General features: G+C 45.1%; 1 protein-coding gene across 2 annotated transcripts in view; it reads right to left on the minus strand.

The window, feature by feature from the left end:
* The window catches only part of EPRS1 (glutamyl-prolyl-tRNA synthetase 1), a 483086-nt gene that overhangs the window by 209180 nt on the left and 252126 nt on the right, over positions 1-21780 (minus strand). The window contains exons 20-22 of one of the 2 annotated variants that reach the window (XM_085612942.1): positions 20841-21077; positions 17601-17825; positions 15984-16249 (exon numbers count right to left, since the gene is read on the minus strand). In XM_085612942.1, the coding sequence (XP_085469068.1) occupies positions 15984-16249; positions 17601-17825; positions 20841-21077 (728 nt within the window). The remainder of the gene's footprint in view (positions 1-15983; positions 16250-17600; positions 17826-20840; positions 21078-21780) is intronic. The other variant, XM_085612943.1, reaches the window with a different exon arrangement.

Consider the following 21780-nt stretch of genomic DNA (forward strand, 5'->3'; position numbering starts at 1 on the left):
AAACCGGCTGTTGAGGGTAGGATATCTACTCCTAATATGCTCCAAAAGAACTGGGCAGCACATCTGCTTATTGTAAATGATTGATGGTTTTGCTGATCCTGCGTATGCAATAGAGGGATGAATGCTGGGCAGCCGGTACCTCCCACACTTGCTATATGGTGGATCTATATCCACGGCTAATCCACCCGTCACATGATTAGTGTTTGGAATGCGGCCTCGAAGGCTGCTGGGTGGGCCGACCGTCTAACAGCGGCGACCCCATTGTGGCAGGGCACCAGACTTCCTCAGGTGACGGCCCTGCAGGGGTTTTCAGTCTGAATGTCATTGGCATTTCAACTTTGGGGGATGTGCTCCACAACGGGACGCACAAGACCTTCCAAAACCTGCATGACAAATAAGACATACAACACATGTAGTTCTTCTGGCATCTGCAGCTTCGCCATGACATGCCATGCCATGCCCTATCCTACAATCAGTGGAAGATATCCCCAAATTTTCTTCGCTGGAGGCCAAAATCTTCCTCACAAACCTCAAGGAGTATAAATTATCAGAAATATACAAAATGCTAATGTGCAAAATATCAGACCCTATATTGGGGGTACGGAGGGCATGGGAGGGGGGAACTGGACCAATTGGATGACTACGATTAGAGAGAAGCGACTGATGCCCCCCAGAGTGGCGGTTATAGATTCCCAATTTAGATTAATTCAGTTGAAGGTGCTTCGGCGAGTTTACTCCACCAGAGCCCGGCTTCATCGAGTGGGCCTGATCCCGATCCCCACAGGGAGACTTACCACACACTTTATTGCACTGCCCGGTATTGGCTCACTGTTGGGGCGGTGTGCTTGGGGGACTTGAGAGGGTGATGGGATGGGACATTCCTCAGGACCCCAAACTCATCCTTCACCATCTCTCAGATGATCTGGGGAGAACACTATCAGGAGGGTGCTACTTTGGTTTGGCCTGTCGCTAGAAGACATTGCTAGGGACTGTGGAAACATGGACCAAGGATCCTTGTATGGGATTGGAATGTCCGATAGACCTGTCACTGGGTTGCCCTAGAAAAACTTCAAGATCTGGAAGGATTGGGCGGAGTACAGGGGGATACAGTTAGAGCCCTGCACAGACAGGACATGGTCTAATGGTGGGGGCACAGGACACCGCAGTGTGGACATTCAATGAACAAACAGGAGGATCGGGCATGCCCTATAATAATATTGATTGTTGTTCTGGTGACTGGTATGATGTAGTAGTTCTATTGCTTTTTTACTGCACTACAATGTAGTATTGTAATTTACATTTGAACTATGCTCAGCGCGCTACTTCTTACCTGAGCTGTAAAATCCATTTAAAAAAATTGTTTAATATATGTCAAAACTCTTATATAAGCACAATAAGCAGCATCCTGAGCATGAAACACAACATTCAACGTAATGTGTACTGATTACAATGAATACATTTGAAAATTAAATCAAAACACAAAATCTTCTTGGAGAAGACCTGTTGACTGTGTTTGAGGTCTAAGTACAATGTTCTTATACATTATAGTGTGGCCATTGAAAAAATAGTATCCAAGAATTAAGTAAGAGTGCCAGTGAGTCCATCAAGCTTACGTTTCAATGTATTGATATATTAGACTGAAATTGCATTTTCCTAGTGCTTTCTACCTCCTCAATTGTACTATCTGTTTGCTATTTCGCATTGTGCAAATATTAACCAAGTCACTATTGCTCCAATTTTGGGAGGAAGTAGCAGATTCATTCTAATTAGCGTTGGAACTTCTCAGGACTGAGAAAACTGAATTCTTACCAAATGAAACATGTTGAAACTGCACAGGAACCAGGCACAAAACTCCCTGGTGACGATTACAGTTGCATTGATTGTTTTCAATTTCTAGTCTGCATATACGAGGACTAATAACAAGGGAAAACTATATTTGCACCCAATATGTATGCGTTAATGCCATATTTTATCACTTTGTGCTTTGTTACCACCAACCAAAAGTGGTCGCAAATATAAACACAAAAGCTAAGCGAGACCAATTTGTACAAAAGCAAAAGCATGAGCATTAGAGTAAAGTAATAAGACTACTGCGAGTTAGTAATGTTTTAGTGTTATCCCACATATCTTTGCCAATTCACAAAGGTACTTTTATGCAACTGTGATAATTCTGCCACTTTCACTGAGGGACTAATTCACTCAGTGTTTCAGAAGGAACTGAAGACAAGGCTGTTTCCATCTGCACAATATGATGTGCCAGTATAATTCCAAGACTTGGCTGTTCCATCCGCATAATACGATTTAACAGTTTGAGCATTCTTATTTAGTGAGGGGGGCAGCACTGGGAAACTGGACAAGGTAGCCATGTGCTTTACAAGTCACTTTAACAAACATACCATGAGAACAGGGGTTACATGTCTTCAATTATGAAACTGAAAAGAAGAGGCTCTAAAAACCCTCTTAGAAATTAAGGTCTACACACTCATTTGTTGAGAGGTGGATTGTCTGTCACATGTGGTATTTTAACTGAATCCAGTACTACCCAGCCAACGTCTAGCAACACCTTCGCAAGTGTAACTTCTGCTGTGTCAAGGACTTTTAAATAAAAAAAGAAAAGTGTCTTCTGACAAATCAATGTCAATATCAAAGTAGCTTTGTAAAATGGGAAGTTGACTGCTGACATGGTTAGTAAAATGGCCTAGTGCTGTTAACCACTCCACATGCCCCTCCGCAATTGTGGCCCGAGACACATTTTGTGTTATGACTCAGATTTTACATTCTCTAGTTCTTCATCAATGCCTGCTGCAAGGCCACCAGTTTATTAAAAGCCATTATATAATTGTATGTGCTTGTTCCAAAAATAGAAGGTCAGAAAGTAAGTATAACATTGAAGAGTGATACCTGCAACCACGTGTGTACAGACATGGCTCCAGACATAGGTATACACGGGAATGCTTCCCTAACTATTGGAGAAACCGACAGGTAGTCTGATCAGAAATTGTGCTGCAACACTGTCCAGAGCCTCAAACCCTTGATAAGGTCAGAAGCACCACCGGTGTCTAAATGGAGACTACATGTGTATTTGGTGAATAGGTGCATCGATTTACATTAAATGTTGTGCGTAAGGTTCGGAGGGGTGCTCCCAACATGTTGCAGTGAACTTGAGGCTTTAAGATTGATTCAGACAGTTATAAGAGACTGTGCTTCACTAGCAATACAATATTTCTATCAGATGCTACTCTATTTCTTGTGTACAGTTGGTAAAGTGTGGGGTTATAGAGGAAACTAAGTGGAATGAGTCTAGGAGTCCTGAAGAGATCTGAAGGGCTACTCTAAACGTGTTGCATTTGAATTCTAACTATGTTTAAACATGGAGTTGAATTCTAACTATGTTTAAACATGGAGTGAAACAAAGCTGTACAAGAGATAGTGTCACCTTTGTGCATACTTACCATGTTCCGGGGAATGTATAGAAAGCAATCTTGATGCATGTCTTTGGGATCTAAAGTATGGCTTTTTAGTCTGGACATAGTGTCAAGTGCTGGGTCTGTGTGAGGCTCTAAGGGGAGCTCCATCCTTCAGAAAACCACCCAAAAGAGTGCATATTTGCAAATTTACATCTCACTGTCTTATGATTAGGCTTTTCAGTTTCTATATGTTGTGAATTACGATGATGTGTTTTTCAATGTTTTCAAAACTTGTAAAACAAAAACAAAACAAAATCAGTAGATATTGATGTTTTCTCTTTTGTGCTCAGTACAAAGATCCAGATGCTGGTGCTTTTCCAGTATTTAAAGCACTATTATTTTATATTCTTTCTATAAAACATATGCGGAAGAATTGGCTCCTCACTTGATTGCTTTATATGAGTAGGCCCAAACTTCGGGTCTGTTACCACCGTCGATGCGGGAGGCAATCATTATCACCCTACTGAAGCCTGGGAAACCCGAGGATGAACTCGCCTCTTATAGACCACTTTCTTTAATAAATGTAGACGTTAAGATATTTGCAAAATTGGTTGCAAATCGTCTGCACCTCCCATTGATAGCTCGTCCAGATCAATCTGGCTTTATTCCTGGGCGCTCTACTGCCCATGACCTGCGGACCTTTTTTACTGTGGTCCAATATTTGCACCTTGATGCTACAAAAGCGTTTGATACGCTGGAGTGGTCATATCTCTTTGCCATTCTGAAAAGAATGGGGTTCAGCCCTCTATTCTTTAGCCTGGTGCGACTGCTTTATATGAGGCCCTCTGCGAGGATTCGTGTGAATGGCTTGCTGTCGGATCCATTCAATAGACCACGTGGTACAAGGCAGGGGTGCCCTCTGTCCCCCTTGCTTTTTGAGATACAACCATTGGCAGCACGGATCAGGCAACATCATACTGCTAGGGGACTAGGGTTTAGCACGCGGGACCTCCTTATTTCGCTTTACGCTGATGATGTGACATTATACATAAAGGACCCAGAGACAAATATGGCACCAATTCTTTGTGAATTTATAAAATTTGGAGGTATAGCAGGCGTCTCCATAAACTGAACTAAATCCACTATAGTCCCCTTGACTGATGCTACCACACCTTTCCAATCTGACTTTCCAATTAAATGGGCCATTGGTCCAGTGAAATATCTTGGCGTATGGCTCAGTAGAAATATGCAAGATATCTGGGATTTGAATTATGGGCTTACTGTCTCATGGCTGGAGGAAAAGGTTACCGCATGGTCTGGGCTCCCCTTGTCCCTGGCTGTGAGAATTGCAATCGCTAAGATGGTGGTTTTGCCGAAATTATCGCATCTTTTCGTGAATATTCCGATCCCCCTCAGACAGGCCTTCTTTAAATCTATCCACTCTTTATTCATTTCCCTGATCTGGGCGGGTTGGCAGGCACGGATCTCGTGGGGAACTTCTGACCCTTCCTTTGCACCAGGGTGGTCTGGGAGCCCCGGATATCCAACTGTATGCACTGAGTGCACAGGCTCAGTACTTGCATTTTTGGGTCCACCCAACCCCTTTTCAGCCACACACGGATGGACATTGAGTCACCTGTTCCGCTTCAGGTGGCCTTATATCAGGCCTATAAGCGCCCTCGTGACGGAATTGACACGGTTGAGACCCTGAGGTGGGCGTGGGATAAACTAAGGGAAAGAGCTCAGCATAAAATCTTATATGACCCATCCATTCCTTTGGCACACAATCCTATGCTGCCCGCATTGGGGAAGGGCGTAAGCAGAGCCTTACCACAGAAGATGGGTCTACGTACATTTACAGATCTATATCCTGGGTAGTTATTTAGGTCCCCTCCTAAACCAATAGTGGAGCGCACAGTACCATTTTCATAATTATATTTATATCACAAACTTCGAGCCACGTGTATAACTCTGCACAACACTTTCCCTAGCTCCCCCCCACGCTGCTTGCCCTAGAAATCATGCTCAAGTCTGATTATCTCTACAGACTCATTACATGTATTTATAATAACATGCAGAACTCAGCTCCCCTGTTGAAACCCAAGGCCCTCCAGCTGTGGAATGCTGAATTGCAGGCCCCAATCACGGAGGATCAGTGGGCCTATTGCTGTAATCAACTCACAGCTCAGTTCCCAAACTACAAGCTTCGCTTGATCCATTTTAAATATCTCCACAGGTTCTATAGAACCCCCTCCCAGCTACACCGCATGGGGATTAAGAAAGATGATAGTTGCTGGAGATGTGGCCTAGCCCCGGCGATGTTTATGCACATGGAGTGGAGCTGTCCACGATCGATATCATTCTGGTCCACCGTTTTCACCACAATACAGGATATAATGGGTGCGGCAGACGACCCGGACCCCTTGTTGGGTTTGCTGGGATATGTGAAGGACACACCAGTCGCAGCTCGCTAACTACATGCCATGCTTTTACCGCTTGCAAAGCGCCAGCTGGCCATGCACTGGGGTAAGAGGGGAGTCCCTTCCAAGAAAGAGTGGATCCAGGATGTGACGTTCGGACACACATAGCTGACCAATTTCTGGGAGCTGATGCCATCGGCATCCAGGCCTAGGGACATATGGGGACCATTCCTGGAGTGGGCACGCACATGTCAGGGTGAGGGGGTGAGCTCCCCAGGGATACCTGGTGAATCGTATGCATGAATTGGTAGATTCCAAGATGGGCGGTATACTGGACCAGGAGGAACATAATACAAAGTCCCACATGAATACAGGTAGGCAACAGAAGGCCATGCCTGGTGGGGTATTGTTGTTATAATGGAGTGTAAATCGCAATGCTGATGTCTCCAGCTGTACTGTATTGTGCTGCTTGCCATTCTGGTCACTCTTTAGTATGGGTGAAATGTACTCTGATTTCCAATTGTAAATGATCACTATGCATAAGTGGATGCTTCTTGTTTCGACTGTAAGCAACTGACTTTGTTGCTTGTTATGTTGTTGCTATATTTGAAAACCAATAAAGATATTTACACCAAAAAAAGAGAACATTTTCAGAGATCAGACAAATAAAGCCTTTATACTTATGACCCAAGATATATATTGTGGGATGCTCAGTTGTGTAACACTGCCCTGTTTTTGTCTTGAGTTACCAAGAAGTTATTATGGTCTGATCTGGGCTTTACCTGCTGTACCCTAGTCATGTGGGGAAGAATGTGGTGACCGGGGGCGGGCCAAGCACAGATCGAAGATGGCCGCGTAGTATGTTAGCTTCACCGATTGTCCTTGCCCCGCGTCTATCCTGAAGGCACATCCATGTCGCCCGACGAAAGCCCCTGATGTCGGAGTAGTGGCGGTTCCCAACCCCCTTACCCTGGCTCGCCGTGCAGGTTCGACGGGGGAGATACCATCCCCGGAGAGTTGCAGCCTGCTGTGAGACCAAAGGCCGGGACCCACAATGCCAAGGGGCGCCAGTAGAGAGCTCCGACTGTATCGCGCGGTGGCGCCACGATCCTACGGTGCCGCTGCGATTTCCCGGAGCGGCGCTGTGGGGGAGACCCACGGCAGCAGCGGTGATTGACACCCGAGTCCCTAATCCAGTGAGAAAAGAAGACACAAGTTGGCAGAGACGACATAGGGCGCACCCGCCGGGAGTTAGGTAATGGCAGCGGCACGCTCCTGACGGCGAGAGCTTTCCTGCTGCCTGCCCCATCGTGACTGCCACATGCCCGGACCGGGCTGATGTGAAGCCCGTTTTTGCGCATCACGGCACTGGAGCGTGTCCCCCCCCTCCCCACCCAGGGAGGCGTTAGGAGAGGCTCCTGTCGATCCGACCGCACCGCGCGGTGGCGCCGCATTTACAAGGTGCCGCCGCTATCTCCTGATACGGAGCATTGAGGAGGGATCTAAGACCCATGGCAGCGACGGTGATTGAACACCGAAGCCATTAATCCGGTGAGGCGGGAGGGCACAATTGGCAGAGAAGACAGAGCACGCCTGCCTTGAGTCAGTTAATGGCGGCGGTGCGCTCCTGAAGGCGGTAGTATTCCTGCTACCCACCCCATCGGCGCGGACATTAGCTACACACCCAGATCGGCAGCGGCCCTGAGGACCCCAGTTTTGACACTTCAGGGGGACTAGGAGAGAGCTGGTGGTCCTCTAATTTCGCCCGAGTTCAAGACAGCTTAATGCAGAGGGGGCTCCGGCAAATTTCCCAGGAGGTCAGTGAAGGACGCGTTACTGGTTAAATGAACAGTTACCATCTTTTGGGTCCAAGTCTAACTTAAAGGTTGGTCCCCGAGATCGCTGCAGCTGCCTAGAACCTGATTAAGGCGCCCATCTTACTGGGGAGAGAAGGAATTGGTGTTGGACTTCCGGGGGCCCGCACTTTTGATATTGGTGTCCTGACTTGTTGGCCCGCTGGTGGGCGCTGTGGGGGGTGGTGCTTCTGCCTACCTCGAATACCCCAGTCCAGTTGGGAGCTTACCTTGGACGCTATAATGCAGCGCGTCAAGGGTTCCGTGTCCAGTGGGGCGAAACAGGTCCAGACTAACAAACTGGACCGGTACACGGTTACCAAGGACATTCAGCGGCACCAGCTGTCTGGAGAGGCTACCCAGGGAAGCCCGGTGGAAGAGTAATAGGAGCGATCACTCAAGGATGTTATGGAGGCTATTACTGGAGTCAAAACTTCGCTGGGACATAAAATCGACACTATGGCAATTGACATTAATCTTATTAGGGCCAACCTGGGGAAGCTCAACGAAAAAGTCAAGCAGGTAGAAATAACGACCTCCAGTCTCGTTGGCGATGTCACGCAACTGCAAAGGGAGGTCCGCGAGCTCCAGGACTCTCGCAAATACGTAGATCTCAAGCTGGATGATTATGAAGGCCGACTATTAAATGCAACTGCAAATGACTAGAAACACGATGGCGCACCAACATAGACCCTACAGACTGAGCCACCTTCAAGTCAGCCCTCAACAAATACCACCAACGCCACAAGAACACGAAAAGAGACGTCTAGACAGATCGCATCGAAGGAAGCGCCAACCACAGCCAGGAACTCTTCAGCAACGTCAGAGAATTCTCCTACCCATCAGCCACTGAGAACACGATCCGCCCTACCCAGGAACTCTGCGACACACTGGTGAACTACTTTCACAACAGGATATCCACAATCTACAGCAACTTCGAACACCTACCCACCGACCTCGACAACCTCCTCACACCACCGGACACCACCCACAGCCTCCCGCTCACCGCATGGAATCTACTCACCATACAGAACACCATAGCGATCATGACCTCCATCCACTCCGGAGAAGCAGCAGTCCCCTGCCACTACCACCTCTTCAACATTGGAAACAAATAAATCAGCAGTGAGCTCACCTCTATTCTCAGCGCATTCATCACCAATGCCGCCTTCCCCAACAGATGTAAACACGCAGATTTCAGACTCCCCCTAAAGAAACCCTTCGTCTATTCCAGCAAACTCATTAACTGCTGCCCCATCTCACTGCTTCCGTTCTCTGCTAAAGTCCTTGAGAAGGCCAACAACCACCAGCTCACAAAACGCCTAGAAAGAAACAACCTGCTCAACGCCTTCCATTCTGGCTTCCGAGCGAAGCACAGCACCAAGACCACCCTGATCGCCGCCACCAACAACATAAGAACCCTCCTCGACCGGGGTGAAACAGTGGCCGTGATCCTCCTCGACCTCTCAGCTGCATTCAACACAGTATCCCACCACACCCTCAAATGACTCCGCCAAGCCGGCATCAGGGAAACGCCCTCAAATCCTTCAGCCAGAGATTTCACCTAACACCCTTCACCTTGGAGTCCAAGAGCATCATCTATAGTGTTCCCCAAGGCTCACCCCACAACCCCAACCTGCTCAACACCTACATGGCACGCCTGCCCAACATCGTCAGAGCCTATGGACCCAACATCATATCCATGGACCCAACATCATATCCTACGCGGACAACTCCAAGCTCATCCTAACCCTCATGGAAGACCCCTCCACCACCAGAAGAAATTCCACAACGCCATGACGAGTGTCACCAACTGGATGAGTATCAACTGCCTGAAGCTCGACACGGACAAGACAGAAGTGCCAATTTTCTGAAAAAACACCTCCCCGTGGGACAACACCTGGTGGCACCCCGAACTCAGGCCCACACCCATTCCAGACGACTACGCCCGCAACCTTGGCATCATCCTGGATAGCAAACTCACCATGAAGTGCCAGATCAACGCAGTCTCCGCCACCTGCCGCCACACCCGCAGCATGCTCTGAAAGATCTTCAGATGGATCCCCGTCAAAACCAGAAAAACTGTCACTCAAGTCCTTGTTACCAGCTGGCTGGACTACAGAAATGCACTGTACGTCAGAATCACCACCTAACTCCTCAAGAGACTCTAGACTAAACAGAAATCAGAGGCCAGACACATCCTTATCCTCCCCAAACAGGCCCATATCACCCCCCCACTTCAGGAACATTAACTACCTCCCTGTCCAGAAGAGATGCCAGTTCAAGATGCGGATACCAAGGACCAGCATAAATATACTGCTGCCTGAGCTTCCACCAACCCAACAGATACCTGCACTTCTGACTTCCACACCCATAACCCCATATTTGCCGAAGCTACAGTGTAGGTCATTCCTTCTTAAAACTCGCCGCCAAGTGCTGGAACGAACTACCCCCTTCATCTGTGAACTTGACCCTCTCTCGCAGAATTCAGAAAGGGATTCAAGACCTGGATACTCTTCGGGGTGAATAGCCGTGCTCAACAAATACTGACCGATTGACACGGTGCAGTAAATAAAGTAAAACAAAACCATTTCTGCTACAGTACAAAACAGTAATATTCAATCTACATTTCAATAACTGGCACAATCAGGATTGAAGTCGTAACTCTAATGTGTGGTCACATGGATGTCACTAAAAGTGGTAGAAGGTTAATCCCGTTTAATCAGAGATCATGATTTTAAGGACAATACTGGCCCCCTTGGCTCACCTTTCCATGGCCAGACTGGGAGGTAATGGGGTGCATTATATGGTCTGATTGTACAACCGCACTGTGTAATACACTCACCAACCCTTTTAGGACCCTTGGATTTCATTCAAACCTTCAGCTCAACCCGGTGTAGCTGTGGCTCTGAGCAGCGAGGCTTACAAAAATGAACAAATGTAAAGCAATTAAACGGCACCAAAACAATTGAATAAGAAATCGACAAGACACCAATTTTAATAAACAGACTGTATTTTTATGTATTTTAGACAATACAATGAAAACGTTACACCAGAGCGTTACAGAGATATAGATTTTACAAGGTATAGTAAATCAAAGCTTCTCACTCAACCCCGACTGGCAAATTCAATGAACTTGACACTTAGAAACTTTTCTCAAAAAAGTTTGGATTAATAATGTGGTCACTTGAAGTCACTTTAGGTGATCAACTCCAGTACCGAGTCAGTCAGGGGGACCAGCAAGGTTCCTCAGCAGGTGAAGACAGTTCCAGGCACCTTTCTCCTTTACAGGGTATTCCTATGGAAGCGGGCCCGATGCAAGGGTTATAGGATGCTGAAGATGCTCAAGGGTGCTGTTGATGTGATGCAGTCAACAGGGGTCTTGCTGTGACTACTCCTTGTTCAATGAAGGGAGTGAGGTAATCCTGGTCACAGGGTCAATGCCCCAAAAGTCCTCTCAGTGCTGGCAGAAGTCTAGTCGCCACTGGACTACCAGCCGCCCAGTATTGCGGTCACTGGTCAATCCTTCCTGGGTCAATAACTCGACCTGTGGTGGTCCCAGCTGCAGTCCAATAGCACTCTCGGTTTCAGCGAACTCAGGTGTAACTTTGTGCGTCAGGTCCAGGTCCCTGGTGCTGCACGGCGACGGTTGGTTGAATACTTTATGCTACTAACTTTCCCCAGCTGTTGTGTCCCTTTGCTGCAAACAGGAGGTTAGTCAGCTGGCCCTTGTAGTGTCTTGGCTTTGGCTGGGCTCTGGAGACACCTTCTCCTTGAGCAGGACATGGCAAGCACAGTTCCTCTCCTTTGGTAGACAGCAGGCGCGGTCCATGAAAGTGCAGCCTCTCTTTGCCGGTTCCACAGTGCAGCAGGGAAGTCCTTACTCGTTCCTACTTCCAGTCCAGTCGAGACCCAGAGTGGGGAGCTCCCTAGCCCAACCCAAAGGTGTAGCTAACCACCTCAAGAAAACTGGTTTGGTAAATGAATTCCCCTCTCCTCTCCCTAGTGGCAGCGGCATAGCGTGGGTTGCCAACACCAGGGGACAAGGCAATTTTCTTCAAAAATTCTGCGCCCCTAACAAAACCCTTGCGCCCTTAAGAATGCCCCTAAGAAATTTGCGCCCAGGGCAACGGCCCCTGTGGCCCTACCCATGCTACACCACTGCCTAGTGTTACAAAAAACAAATGATGGACGGAATGCTGACAATGCAGACATTCTCCCCCAGTCAAGAGATCTGGGTTAAATCCATAGTTCTTTTGCCCACTACGCCACCCCAGTTCAGACATGGCCATATGCAAATCAGTCTTGACCCTGTGCCTCATGGGAACAGTCCAGCCCGAACTGCCAAGCCATGTCTTCCCTGGACCGGAATCAAGCATCCTAGGACCGGTTTCTGGCTATCAGCCGTCATCAGCCAGGATAGCTTGACTCCAGTGGCGTAGTGAGCACGGGTCCCACGTCTGGGAATACCCATCCCACTTAGGGCCAGGGAAGACATGGCTTGGCAGTTCGGGCTGGACTGTTCCCATGAGGCACAGGGTCAAGACTGATTTGCATATGGCCATGTCTAAACTGGGGTGGCGTAGTGGGCAAAAGAACGATGGATTTAACCCAGATCTCTTGACTGGGGGAGAATGTCTGCATTGTCAGCATTCCGTCCATCATTTGTTTGTTGTAACGCTTTTCGCCCTAAGTGGGATGGGTATTCCCAGACGTGGGACCCGTGCTCACTACGCCACTGGAGTCGAGCTATCCTGGCTGATGACGGCTGATAGCCAGAAACCGGTCCTAGGATGCTTGATTCCGGTCCAGGGAAGACATGGCTTGGCAGTTCGGGCGGGACTGTTCCCATGAGGCACAGGGTCAAGACTGATTTGCATATGGCCATGTCTAAACTAGGGTGGCGTAGTGGGCAAAAGAACGATGGATTTAACCCAGATCTCTTGACTGGAGGAGAATGTCTGCATTGTCAGCATTCCGTCCATCATTTGTTTGTTGTAACGCTTTTCGCCCTAAGTGGGATGGGTATTCCCAGACGTGGGACCAGTGCTCACTACGCCACTGGAGTCAAGCTATCCTGGCTGATGACGGCTGATAGCCAGAAACCGGTCCTAGGATGCTTGATTCCGGTCCAGGGAAGACATGGCTTGGCAGTTCGGGCTGGACTGTTCCCATGAGGTACAGGGTCAAGACTGATTTGCATATGGCCAGGTCTAAACTGGGGTGGCGTAGTGGGCAAAAGAACGATGGATTTAACCCAGATCTCTTGACTGGGGGAGAATGTCTGCATGGTCAGCATTCCGTCCATCATTTGTTTGTTGTAACGCACACCACTGCCTAGTAGCAGCTTGTCTGACAAAACAATGGAGCGGCCTTTCTCACAAGTGTTACCCATTTGCCGTTTAAAGGCGGCTTCTCCGTTGAAGCTAGCCTCCTGGGCCAACACCCATTTGGCTTCCTGCAGGAGGGAGGTGATACCTCCTTGCAGAGCAGGCCCCTACTGTATCCTTTTTCTGGGAGTCATTAGTACGTCTCCGCAGGAACGCATAAAGATGTCTCGGGGACAGAACCCCATGTGTTTCCTTTAGTCCTCTGTGCCTATATCAATTGCAAATAGTAAATTTTGATAAAGCTGCACACTGTAACGGGTTAAATTAATTTCGACCTGAGGGTTAATTCAGGATTAATGTAATGAGTTGTTTGATACTTTTGGATGACCAACTTGGGTTGCACTGTCCCGTATCAGCACAGCTGAGGAGGCAGCGTGTAACTCTGTATTCGCCAATCGGGCAACCAACCCTTCCCAACATAAAAACAACAGTTTCGCATTTGTCAGAACATGTAAAACTGCCCGTGAGGTATGCTGCACTCTGCCGTTGGATTCGGTTGGCCTGCCACAGGGGTGACTTACACATTTACATGGGGTAAGTCTGGCTTTGCCATTACTTTGATGGCAAATCAGCCTCGTAGTTTACACTGCTCTTCAGCCTGCAATTAGGGGGCTGGGAGTTTCGCTTTACTCAGGTCACACTTAGGCTGGCACAACTAGTGCTGCAAGCTCTGTGGTAACCCTCTAACTTACATGCCCTGGGTACCGAAGGTCAGTGGTTCTTAACCTGTGGGCCAGGCATCCCTGGGGGTTCACAAAGCCTACTTACGGGGCCACGACTGCTTAGAAAATTCAATATTAACAGACTAATAAAATATAAATAAAGGAGCAAAATGAAAATTATAAAACATTACATAAATTTGAAACAGGAAGCTAATAATTAAGGTAGTATCTTCAGATTTATGTATGGAGCAGTGCAAGAGCATCAAGCATATTATAGAATAGACTGAGTGGCCTCATTTGACTTTCAAAAAGCTCCCACCTTCACACTTAGATTTTTTTTAAAATATAAAATATTCAAATCATTGGTATATTTGTTTGAGGCATGCTTGTTTCTGTATTTTTTCAGTATTGTTTTGCAGTTCAAATTATTGAAAATGCTTAATTTCTCAGTGTGGGTCCTCAGATTCCAACAATGATTCAGTGTGGGCCCCTGGGTTCCAGGAATAATTAAGTGCTAGTCCACAGAAGTCAAAAGGATAAGACCCACTGCCCAGGAAACTATTTACTAGGGATTTACAGGCAAGTTAGCTTAGCCAATTGGGTATGAGAAAATTCCACATGCCTGTTTAAGGGAAAGGTCACAGGCACGGAGGTCAGGCTAGCAAGCTTCAGTGCACTATCAGATTTGAAAAACCAGCAGCATAGTCCAAACAATTGGGGGGGGGGGTGACCATACAAATAGACGCATTTCTTTACAATGTGGGAAACTGGCACTCAGTAGTACTAATGGCAAAGAAATGTAATCTTCTGCCCGTGCCTCAAGTATACACACATTTCACCAGATCTGATTTCACTGCATTAGCTACCTATTTATAGTATCTCAGGTGTAAATCCCAACATATGTTCTATAGAGCTTATCCAATAAACAGTTTGTCATAATTATGTATCAATCTCGACTCTGTATTTAGTTGATTTCAACAAACCCCATCTGGGGTATAAAAAAAACACTAGAAGATGGCAAAAAAACAATCGCTCTTGAAGGCCAGACAGTAAAAAGGCCAGACTATAAGTGTCTGAACAATGTCTAAGAACCAGGACGTCAGACTTATATATGCAGTTAGAAAATGACCTGTAACTCTTGGGGAAGCATGGTGGCACAACAATGCACTCAATGGGGAACCTCACAAACAAAACATGCAATTTCACCCCCGGGAACAACTTGCAACAATCAAGAAAGGGCAGTAGAATTATTAGGGGTATAACTACTCAACTTTCAGTAATAACACAGAAAATCAAAGAAGACTGTAGCCACTTTAACATCTTTTCTAACCAATAATCACTTTAGGCTCGGCAGAGCCCGTTCCTCGCTAGATGCACGGGTTAGAGGTTGCAGTAGGTAAAATAGCCGGGGTCGCACCCGTGACAACGCTTGCGGGGGTGGAAGCATTGTTTGATTAGGACAAAGGTGTCCTTGCTAATGACCCTATTTGACTCCATCTCTGCAGTGTGGGACTACAGTGCTCATTACTAGTGAGATGGCAGTTGGTTTCCAGGACAATATTTCCAGAGATCCAGGATTGTTACCTTTCTTCAATGTTCTGTTTTATGTGCTTTTGTTCATGCTTACAGGTACCGGACCATTGGATCCATGGAATATGCAAGTCGGTGACTTGCACAAGTGTACTTTACATATCTCAATTTGCTCTATTATATCACAAATAGTGACCTACTGACACACGGACTGTAGGATAATGTCCCAATACTTAGGATTACAATGATCTGCCATAGAGAGGTCCTGAGGAAAGCCATTAGACCCACCCTGGGCCTAGGAGACTGAAACATTTAGACTGTTCTTGTTTGGACATGTAGGGGATCTATTTACATGCCCCCATTTTAGATTCCTTTTGCTTTTACCCTTACCCAACTACCCATAAACTAAATAAATTACATTTGGATATTTGAAATAATTTCACATTCACTATACAGATCCCACTGACAATTTCACCTAGAGGAGCTCCCTCCGCAGGGAGGCTGAGTCTAATCAGACATACTAGGTGTCTTGAATGAAGACCCGATAATGAAGCATGCCACTCATGAAATCTAGTGGGTGAGGGACTCTTTAAAAAATCCTAAGGTATTCCTGATTAGGAAAGCTGTTAGTGGCTTCATTCTCCTTTAATTGTCTAGAATGTATGCAAGGGAGTTTGCACACACTAATAACACTGGGTGCATTATATAAATAATTCCTCACCTGGTTTGCTTTTTAGGACCCTGTCCTTCTCCTGGGCCCCCAACAGAAGGCAAGATGTTGCTGTCTTCTTTTGGGGCTTGCTTCTTTTTGCTGTCGCCCTGCTTTTGCGGTTTACTCTGCTTTTCCGATTTGTTGTCTTTTTCCTTCTTCTTCTTGTCGGTGTCTTCCGTGCTGGCAGAAGCTACTGGCTTATATTCTGTGCCAGTCAAATGTTTGTACTCTGCCTTCAGCTCCAGAAGCTCCTTTACACAGGCATCCACTTTATCCTTTGATTATAAAACAAGCAGAAAACAACTTTCAGATTCAACTACATGTGCAACAACAAACTCGAAAACAAATAAGGAGGCTTACAAGCTGTAAAACTATCTTTGCAGGTTAAAACCGTGCATCATATGCAGAGTATAAATTGCCAAGTGGTATCTCACTCTTATGTAGGGAAGCATGTAGTTGCACACCCAGGTTTATTAATTTACTGTGCCCTACTGCTGCCTCTCATTTTGCCCGTATGGCTACACATTAATGGGTAATGAAGGGGTGCACAAAGAAACATGTTGCTGTTTGTAGGTGTTCTACTGGCCTCACTTCTGTCTTGTGAGCTTATGAGTTGCATAACTTAATACAATGAACTATCCAGGATGAAATACATGTTCTATGCAATATGAAGATATCAGGGCGAGTGTATGATACAAAGTTAATCAGATTTTCTAAACAACAGCACCCTATCAATATTATACATTAGGGTGTCTTAGTTTTAGTATGGGAATAGCTATGTCTGGTGCGGACTTTGATCACGAACGAACAGTGGTAACGCCATAGTCTGATTTACATAGAATACAGATATTACTTTGGGGATGAATATAGGATTTCTTGAACCAAACTCCTTGTTTATTTTTAGTAACCGTTCATTAATTTTTAAGGCCTGAAGTTTGCTCACCTTTAAAATTATGAATTTCGACTTTAAAAATATCTGCATGCGTGTTAAATGTGTCCATATCTACTAGTTCTTTGTTCCAAGCTATTGACATTTGTCTAGTGAACTTTATATTTACATTCCAAGCAGGGGGTGAAGTGAAAGGCAGACTGATAAAAAGCCCCCAGTGTCAACCCCACTACTTGTAGTTATGTATCAATTCACAGTAAACTCCCTTGTGAACTTCCTTTTCTTTTGAAAGTGAAGACTGCAATGTGTGCAGAACTATTACTGAGGTTACCGTGGTTATGACCACTACAGTAAATGTCTCTAAAAGTGACCTGGGTGAGGTTTGCCCGTCCAGCACCTTAAGTTCTGTTTTCCATATTATATCCACAGACTCATCATAGCACCCAGTACTCGGAGACCATGGACTGTTATACTTGTAAAGGTCTTGCGACTTTTTGAAAATGGTTCCAAGCAAGTAGTGTGTGCCAACAGGCCTACTAGTTTCATCAATGATCTCACTGACAAATACACAAATGCCAAAAAAATTGTAATTAAAATTAGACATGCATGTTCTAGACTATGGGAAAGGCTGAACAAGATAGTAGAGATCAATAAGCCTCAGTGCAAGAGGTGCCAACAGAAAAGAAGACAAAGAGAATTTGCAGGATGCCATAAAAAGTGTAAAATCTCTGACTTACTTTAGCTGCTTTCTCAGATTTTAGCTTCCGCACTTCTTCCCCTTTCTCTGCCACTTTGTTAAACAAAGCTTTCAATTCACCCGAGTTATTAATGGTCTCTTTACTCTGAGATAGATTGGCACTTTTCTCAGAGGTTGGCTGGCCCGGTTTGTACTCTTGCCCGGTACTTGCTTTGTATTCCAGTTTCAAGGAAAGTAGAAGTTTGACTGCTTCATCTACCTGATCCTGGACAAAAGCAAGAAAATAAGCTGCAACTGGTGACCAGGTAATGAGATAAAGCAAAACATACACAGGTAATAGCAATGAAACATAGGACGGCTTTAAAGCTTCATGAGAAAAGGTTTTCTGGAAACAAAAGAGGCAACATAGTATAATTACTCTTAACCCTATGAGAAAAATGTAATGTTGTCTGGTAGTCATGTTATGCAACTACATTTTGTAAGGTTTCATTCTGATGTCATGGCCCTCCTGGTAGTACTACCTTCTCAGGGCGGAATGGAAAAGCCTATGAGGAAGCATGCCATAAACGTGTGGGTCAGGCTTTTCTGTCCAATATCAACAATGTTGTCTTTGTGAGGCCTGCGAAGACATGAAAACTATCGGTTAATTTGTCACACTATCATTTTGTGCGTGGTTAGATATCCTCTGACCAATTTTGTGTCCAGTCTGGTGAACACGACTGAGATCCAATCACACTTCCCAACCAAAACTCGGCCTGTGTACACCACATGTTGGCATCAACTAGTGTTGGAGTAGTTCCCCGTGATTAGCAAGCATGTAGATGGCTATGATTGCCATTCTATTTAACCTTCTTCATGTGCAACTTGTGAGGTGGCACTTTCTGGTCAGATATCTGCCATCCTCACAGGCAAGAAATATCACAGTTTGCAGTCCTCTATTGCTCTACCCTACAAGCTGTCTTGGGATTTTTACCATGTTCCTTACTCCTCTCTACTTTGTCAAAATACCTCTACCTGATGGGGACTCGCTTTCCATCGGTCTGTAGTCACCCTAACAACTACAGGATCCTCCGAATTTCATCTAGGCGCCTGCTATGGGGTAGCTCAACGTTCTTTGGGTGTATATACCCTTGTGCACCTTCCTATACAGTCTAATATATCTAGCTAGAGCTTAATTCTTAACCTTGGTGTTTTAAAACTAAAATGCAGTTCAAACAAAGAAATCCACAGCCCCTTTATATCTTATATTTTTTTTAGAAGTATCTTTATCTTACAAGCTTTTTTTTTGCTTCAGTCTGCAGACCACTTGGTCAGTCACTTTATGTTAAACAATTGTACTGTATTGCAACATTTATACTGTGCCTATTTCCCCCTCTGTGGGTCGCTGCACTTGGCTAGAAGGGTATCATGCCACACCATCTAAGTTGTGCGGATGGAAGTGTGTTGTCTTTATTTTGATCCTATGTGGGAAGTGTTTCCATACATTACTTGATGACCAGAACGTAGCAGTCATCGATGAAAGACTGTGTGAGGTACACGGGTTATAGTTTCCAGTAAGCTGGCAGGTTTGAATAGGTCCGCAGGCCCTCCCTATGGTATTTCTTATGATCATAGTCCACTTTGCTGGCTACAGCACTGGGTTGTCCATTATAAGATATTTTGTTTATGGAAAAATGACAAGAACATGTAGTAGGCAGGGCTCCCAGGCTAGTACCAGAGCCAGCCACTTGTAGGTACTCAGATTTTAGGTTTTAAAGTACTTTCACTGCAAAATCTGTGCAATTCTGAACGAGGACTATCAAAAGCATAAAAGAGCAAAGGAAAAAATGCAGAAACCTGGCACAGATGTAGGAAAAGTGAAAAACATCCAAAAGAAAAGAAGGGAAGGAGCCCCGGTTTCAAATCAATAATCAAACACTAATGAGTCACAACAAGTTCCTTAAAGGAATTATAATTCGGAAAGCCAATCGAAAAAGGTTTGCCGAGGTTTCAACAGTAGGTTGCTGTTTAAAAAGCAAGGAAACGAAGGAGTTTGGGACGTCACCTACAAGATCATTTACAAGCAGGACCTAGCCAAGCAGAACTGAAAGGAACTAGATGGAAGGAGGTGTACGTGGCTAGTAAAGCTGGAGAATGGCAAGTGCATCTACCTTTTCATGATGAACCACCTTCCATAACTGCAGTCAGCAACTGGTAGCAGTATCCTGATCATGAGCAACAAAAGGTAGCAGCTGTGCAAGCTCCCTCAAACACGCAGATCAGTGAAAATGCAGTCAACAACTGTGCAAGGTACTGCGAGTGTATGTGTGAGAGAGATTCAGGTTTGTTTGTGGTGTGAGTGATGGTGCAAGCATGTGTGCATGTAGTTTTAATGGCGTAATTGTATGTGATCATGTCTATGTGCGGGCAAACTGTGTGCGTTGGTGTGCCAGTGCAATGGGAAGGTCTGTAAATGTGTAAGATGTGTACAAGTTGTGACTGTGTGAATGCACGTTTGTGGGATGTATGTTGACTGGTGTGCTAAAATTGTGTGCGTTGATTTGATACACCCCCACCTCCCCTCCTGTACTGGAGGAACCAGTACAAATATAGAAGACCATCCCAAAGTAAAAACACGTTTATAAAAATTGATGAAATAAAGAAGGGTAGCTACTTCAAATTTAAAAAATAAATAATTTAACTACATTAGCTGCTTCTGTCAAAAGCCCTATCTATTGATAGGAGTTACTCATTTACAGAAATGATTCCAAAGTAGCATCTTTAGAACCATTCCCACACTCTATGGATTAAGTTAAGGCAATTATGAGGGATGTAGGCTTAATGAATGGGATTTTTTTTTTCAAAAATGTTATCAACAGTCTAATAACAGAAAATAAAAGGAGCATATTTACATGGTCTAGAGCTTGTGTTATAGCATTCACTCTGCAACTAGAACTATGAAGTTCACATCATTTCATAAAGTAACATTACAAAATCAAACACACTAGAAAACCACACTTTGGTTCACTTCCTCGTAGTCCCACTCAGGCAAACGTTAGAATTTGAAAAAAATTCCACATGAGCTTTAAACAAGATTAGTATCAGACAAAACGTCTATCAGCAGCTCAACAGGTAACATTGGTATCAAGTCTATGCCCAAAGCAGACTTTGTTGTTCTCCATTTGGCAAAATTTAAATAGAAATGTTATAAAAAAAATATAATCTATGGCTCTGTAACATTAGGAGATCAAGACAAAATCTTAAGAAAAAATGTTTTCGATCTCAGACAAATGTTTACTACCTTTGAAGCCTTCTCTGCCTTAAGTCTGCGGACCACCTCTCCTTGATCAGCTACTTTATCATAAAGGATTTTACAGTCTTTGGAGTTAGCGTGAGTTGGAGCAGAAGAGGAAAGAACAGAAGATTTGCAGAAAAGTGAGGCAGCCGGAGGGTTCCCAGGCTTGTATTCTAAGCCTGTGACTTGTTTATATTCTAATTTTAGGCTTAATAGAGCTTTCACTGCCACATCTACCTGATCCTGAAGAAGAAAGAGACAAAGGAGAAAACGAATCAAAGAGACAGAAGCAGAATATGTAAAGGTCTATGGGATACGCAATGCCATGCACAGTACCAGGCATTGGGTTCCATCCATGCAACACAATTAGCATGCATAGTGAAGGTACAATTGTATCAACTGAAGAGTCTTCAGCAGCTCCCTTTGAAACCCTTGCCATCATGTCAGCCATCACACAGGTCTGCACTTGGCATGCGTTCTAGTTACATCATTGTTCAAGAATAAGCACTAAAGGCGTAAGCCCTTCAGTTGAGTTATGTATAGGATCTGGGGATTAAAACCTATGACATGGTCTCAGATGTATGAGGTGTTTGCTGAAGTCCACAAAACACATGACCTGGTGCGCTCTGAATTTTTGGGTTAACGCCACAGTGCTAGACTTGGAGAACAATCAAACTTTAAGTGCACAAACTGCTGTTACATTAGGAAAACGTTGGTACTAAACCTAAAGATATACATATTTCAACACACTTAGGCTATTAATACAACTAATCCAATTGTACTGAATACAGTTTTATTGGCTTGCAGCCTCTCAGGTATTACATATTTTACAGCCACACAACCTTCACACCTCAAGTGGCAAAATGTGTTCTTGCTAATACTGTGTAGATAAAAATCAGAGATTGAAAGCTCCACATGCAATGATCTCCAAGTTGTGTATCCGGTT

Source organism: Triturus cristatus, chromosome 6 (genome assembly GCF_964204655.1).
Source record: "Triturus cristatus chromosome 6, aTriCri1.1, whole genome shotgun sequence".
In the NCBI taxonomy this organism is placed as follows: Eukaryota; Metazoa; Chordata; class Amphibia; order Caudata; family Salamandridae; genus Triturus; species Triturus cristatus.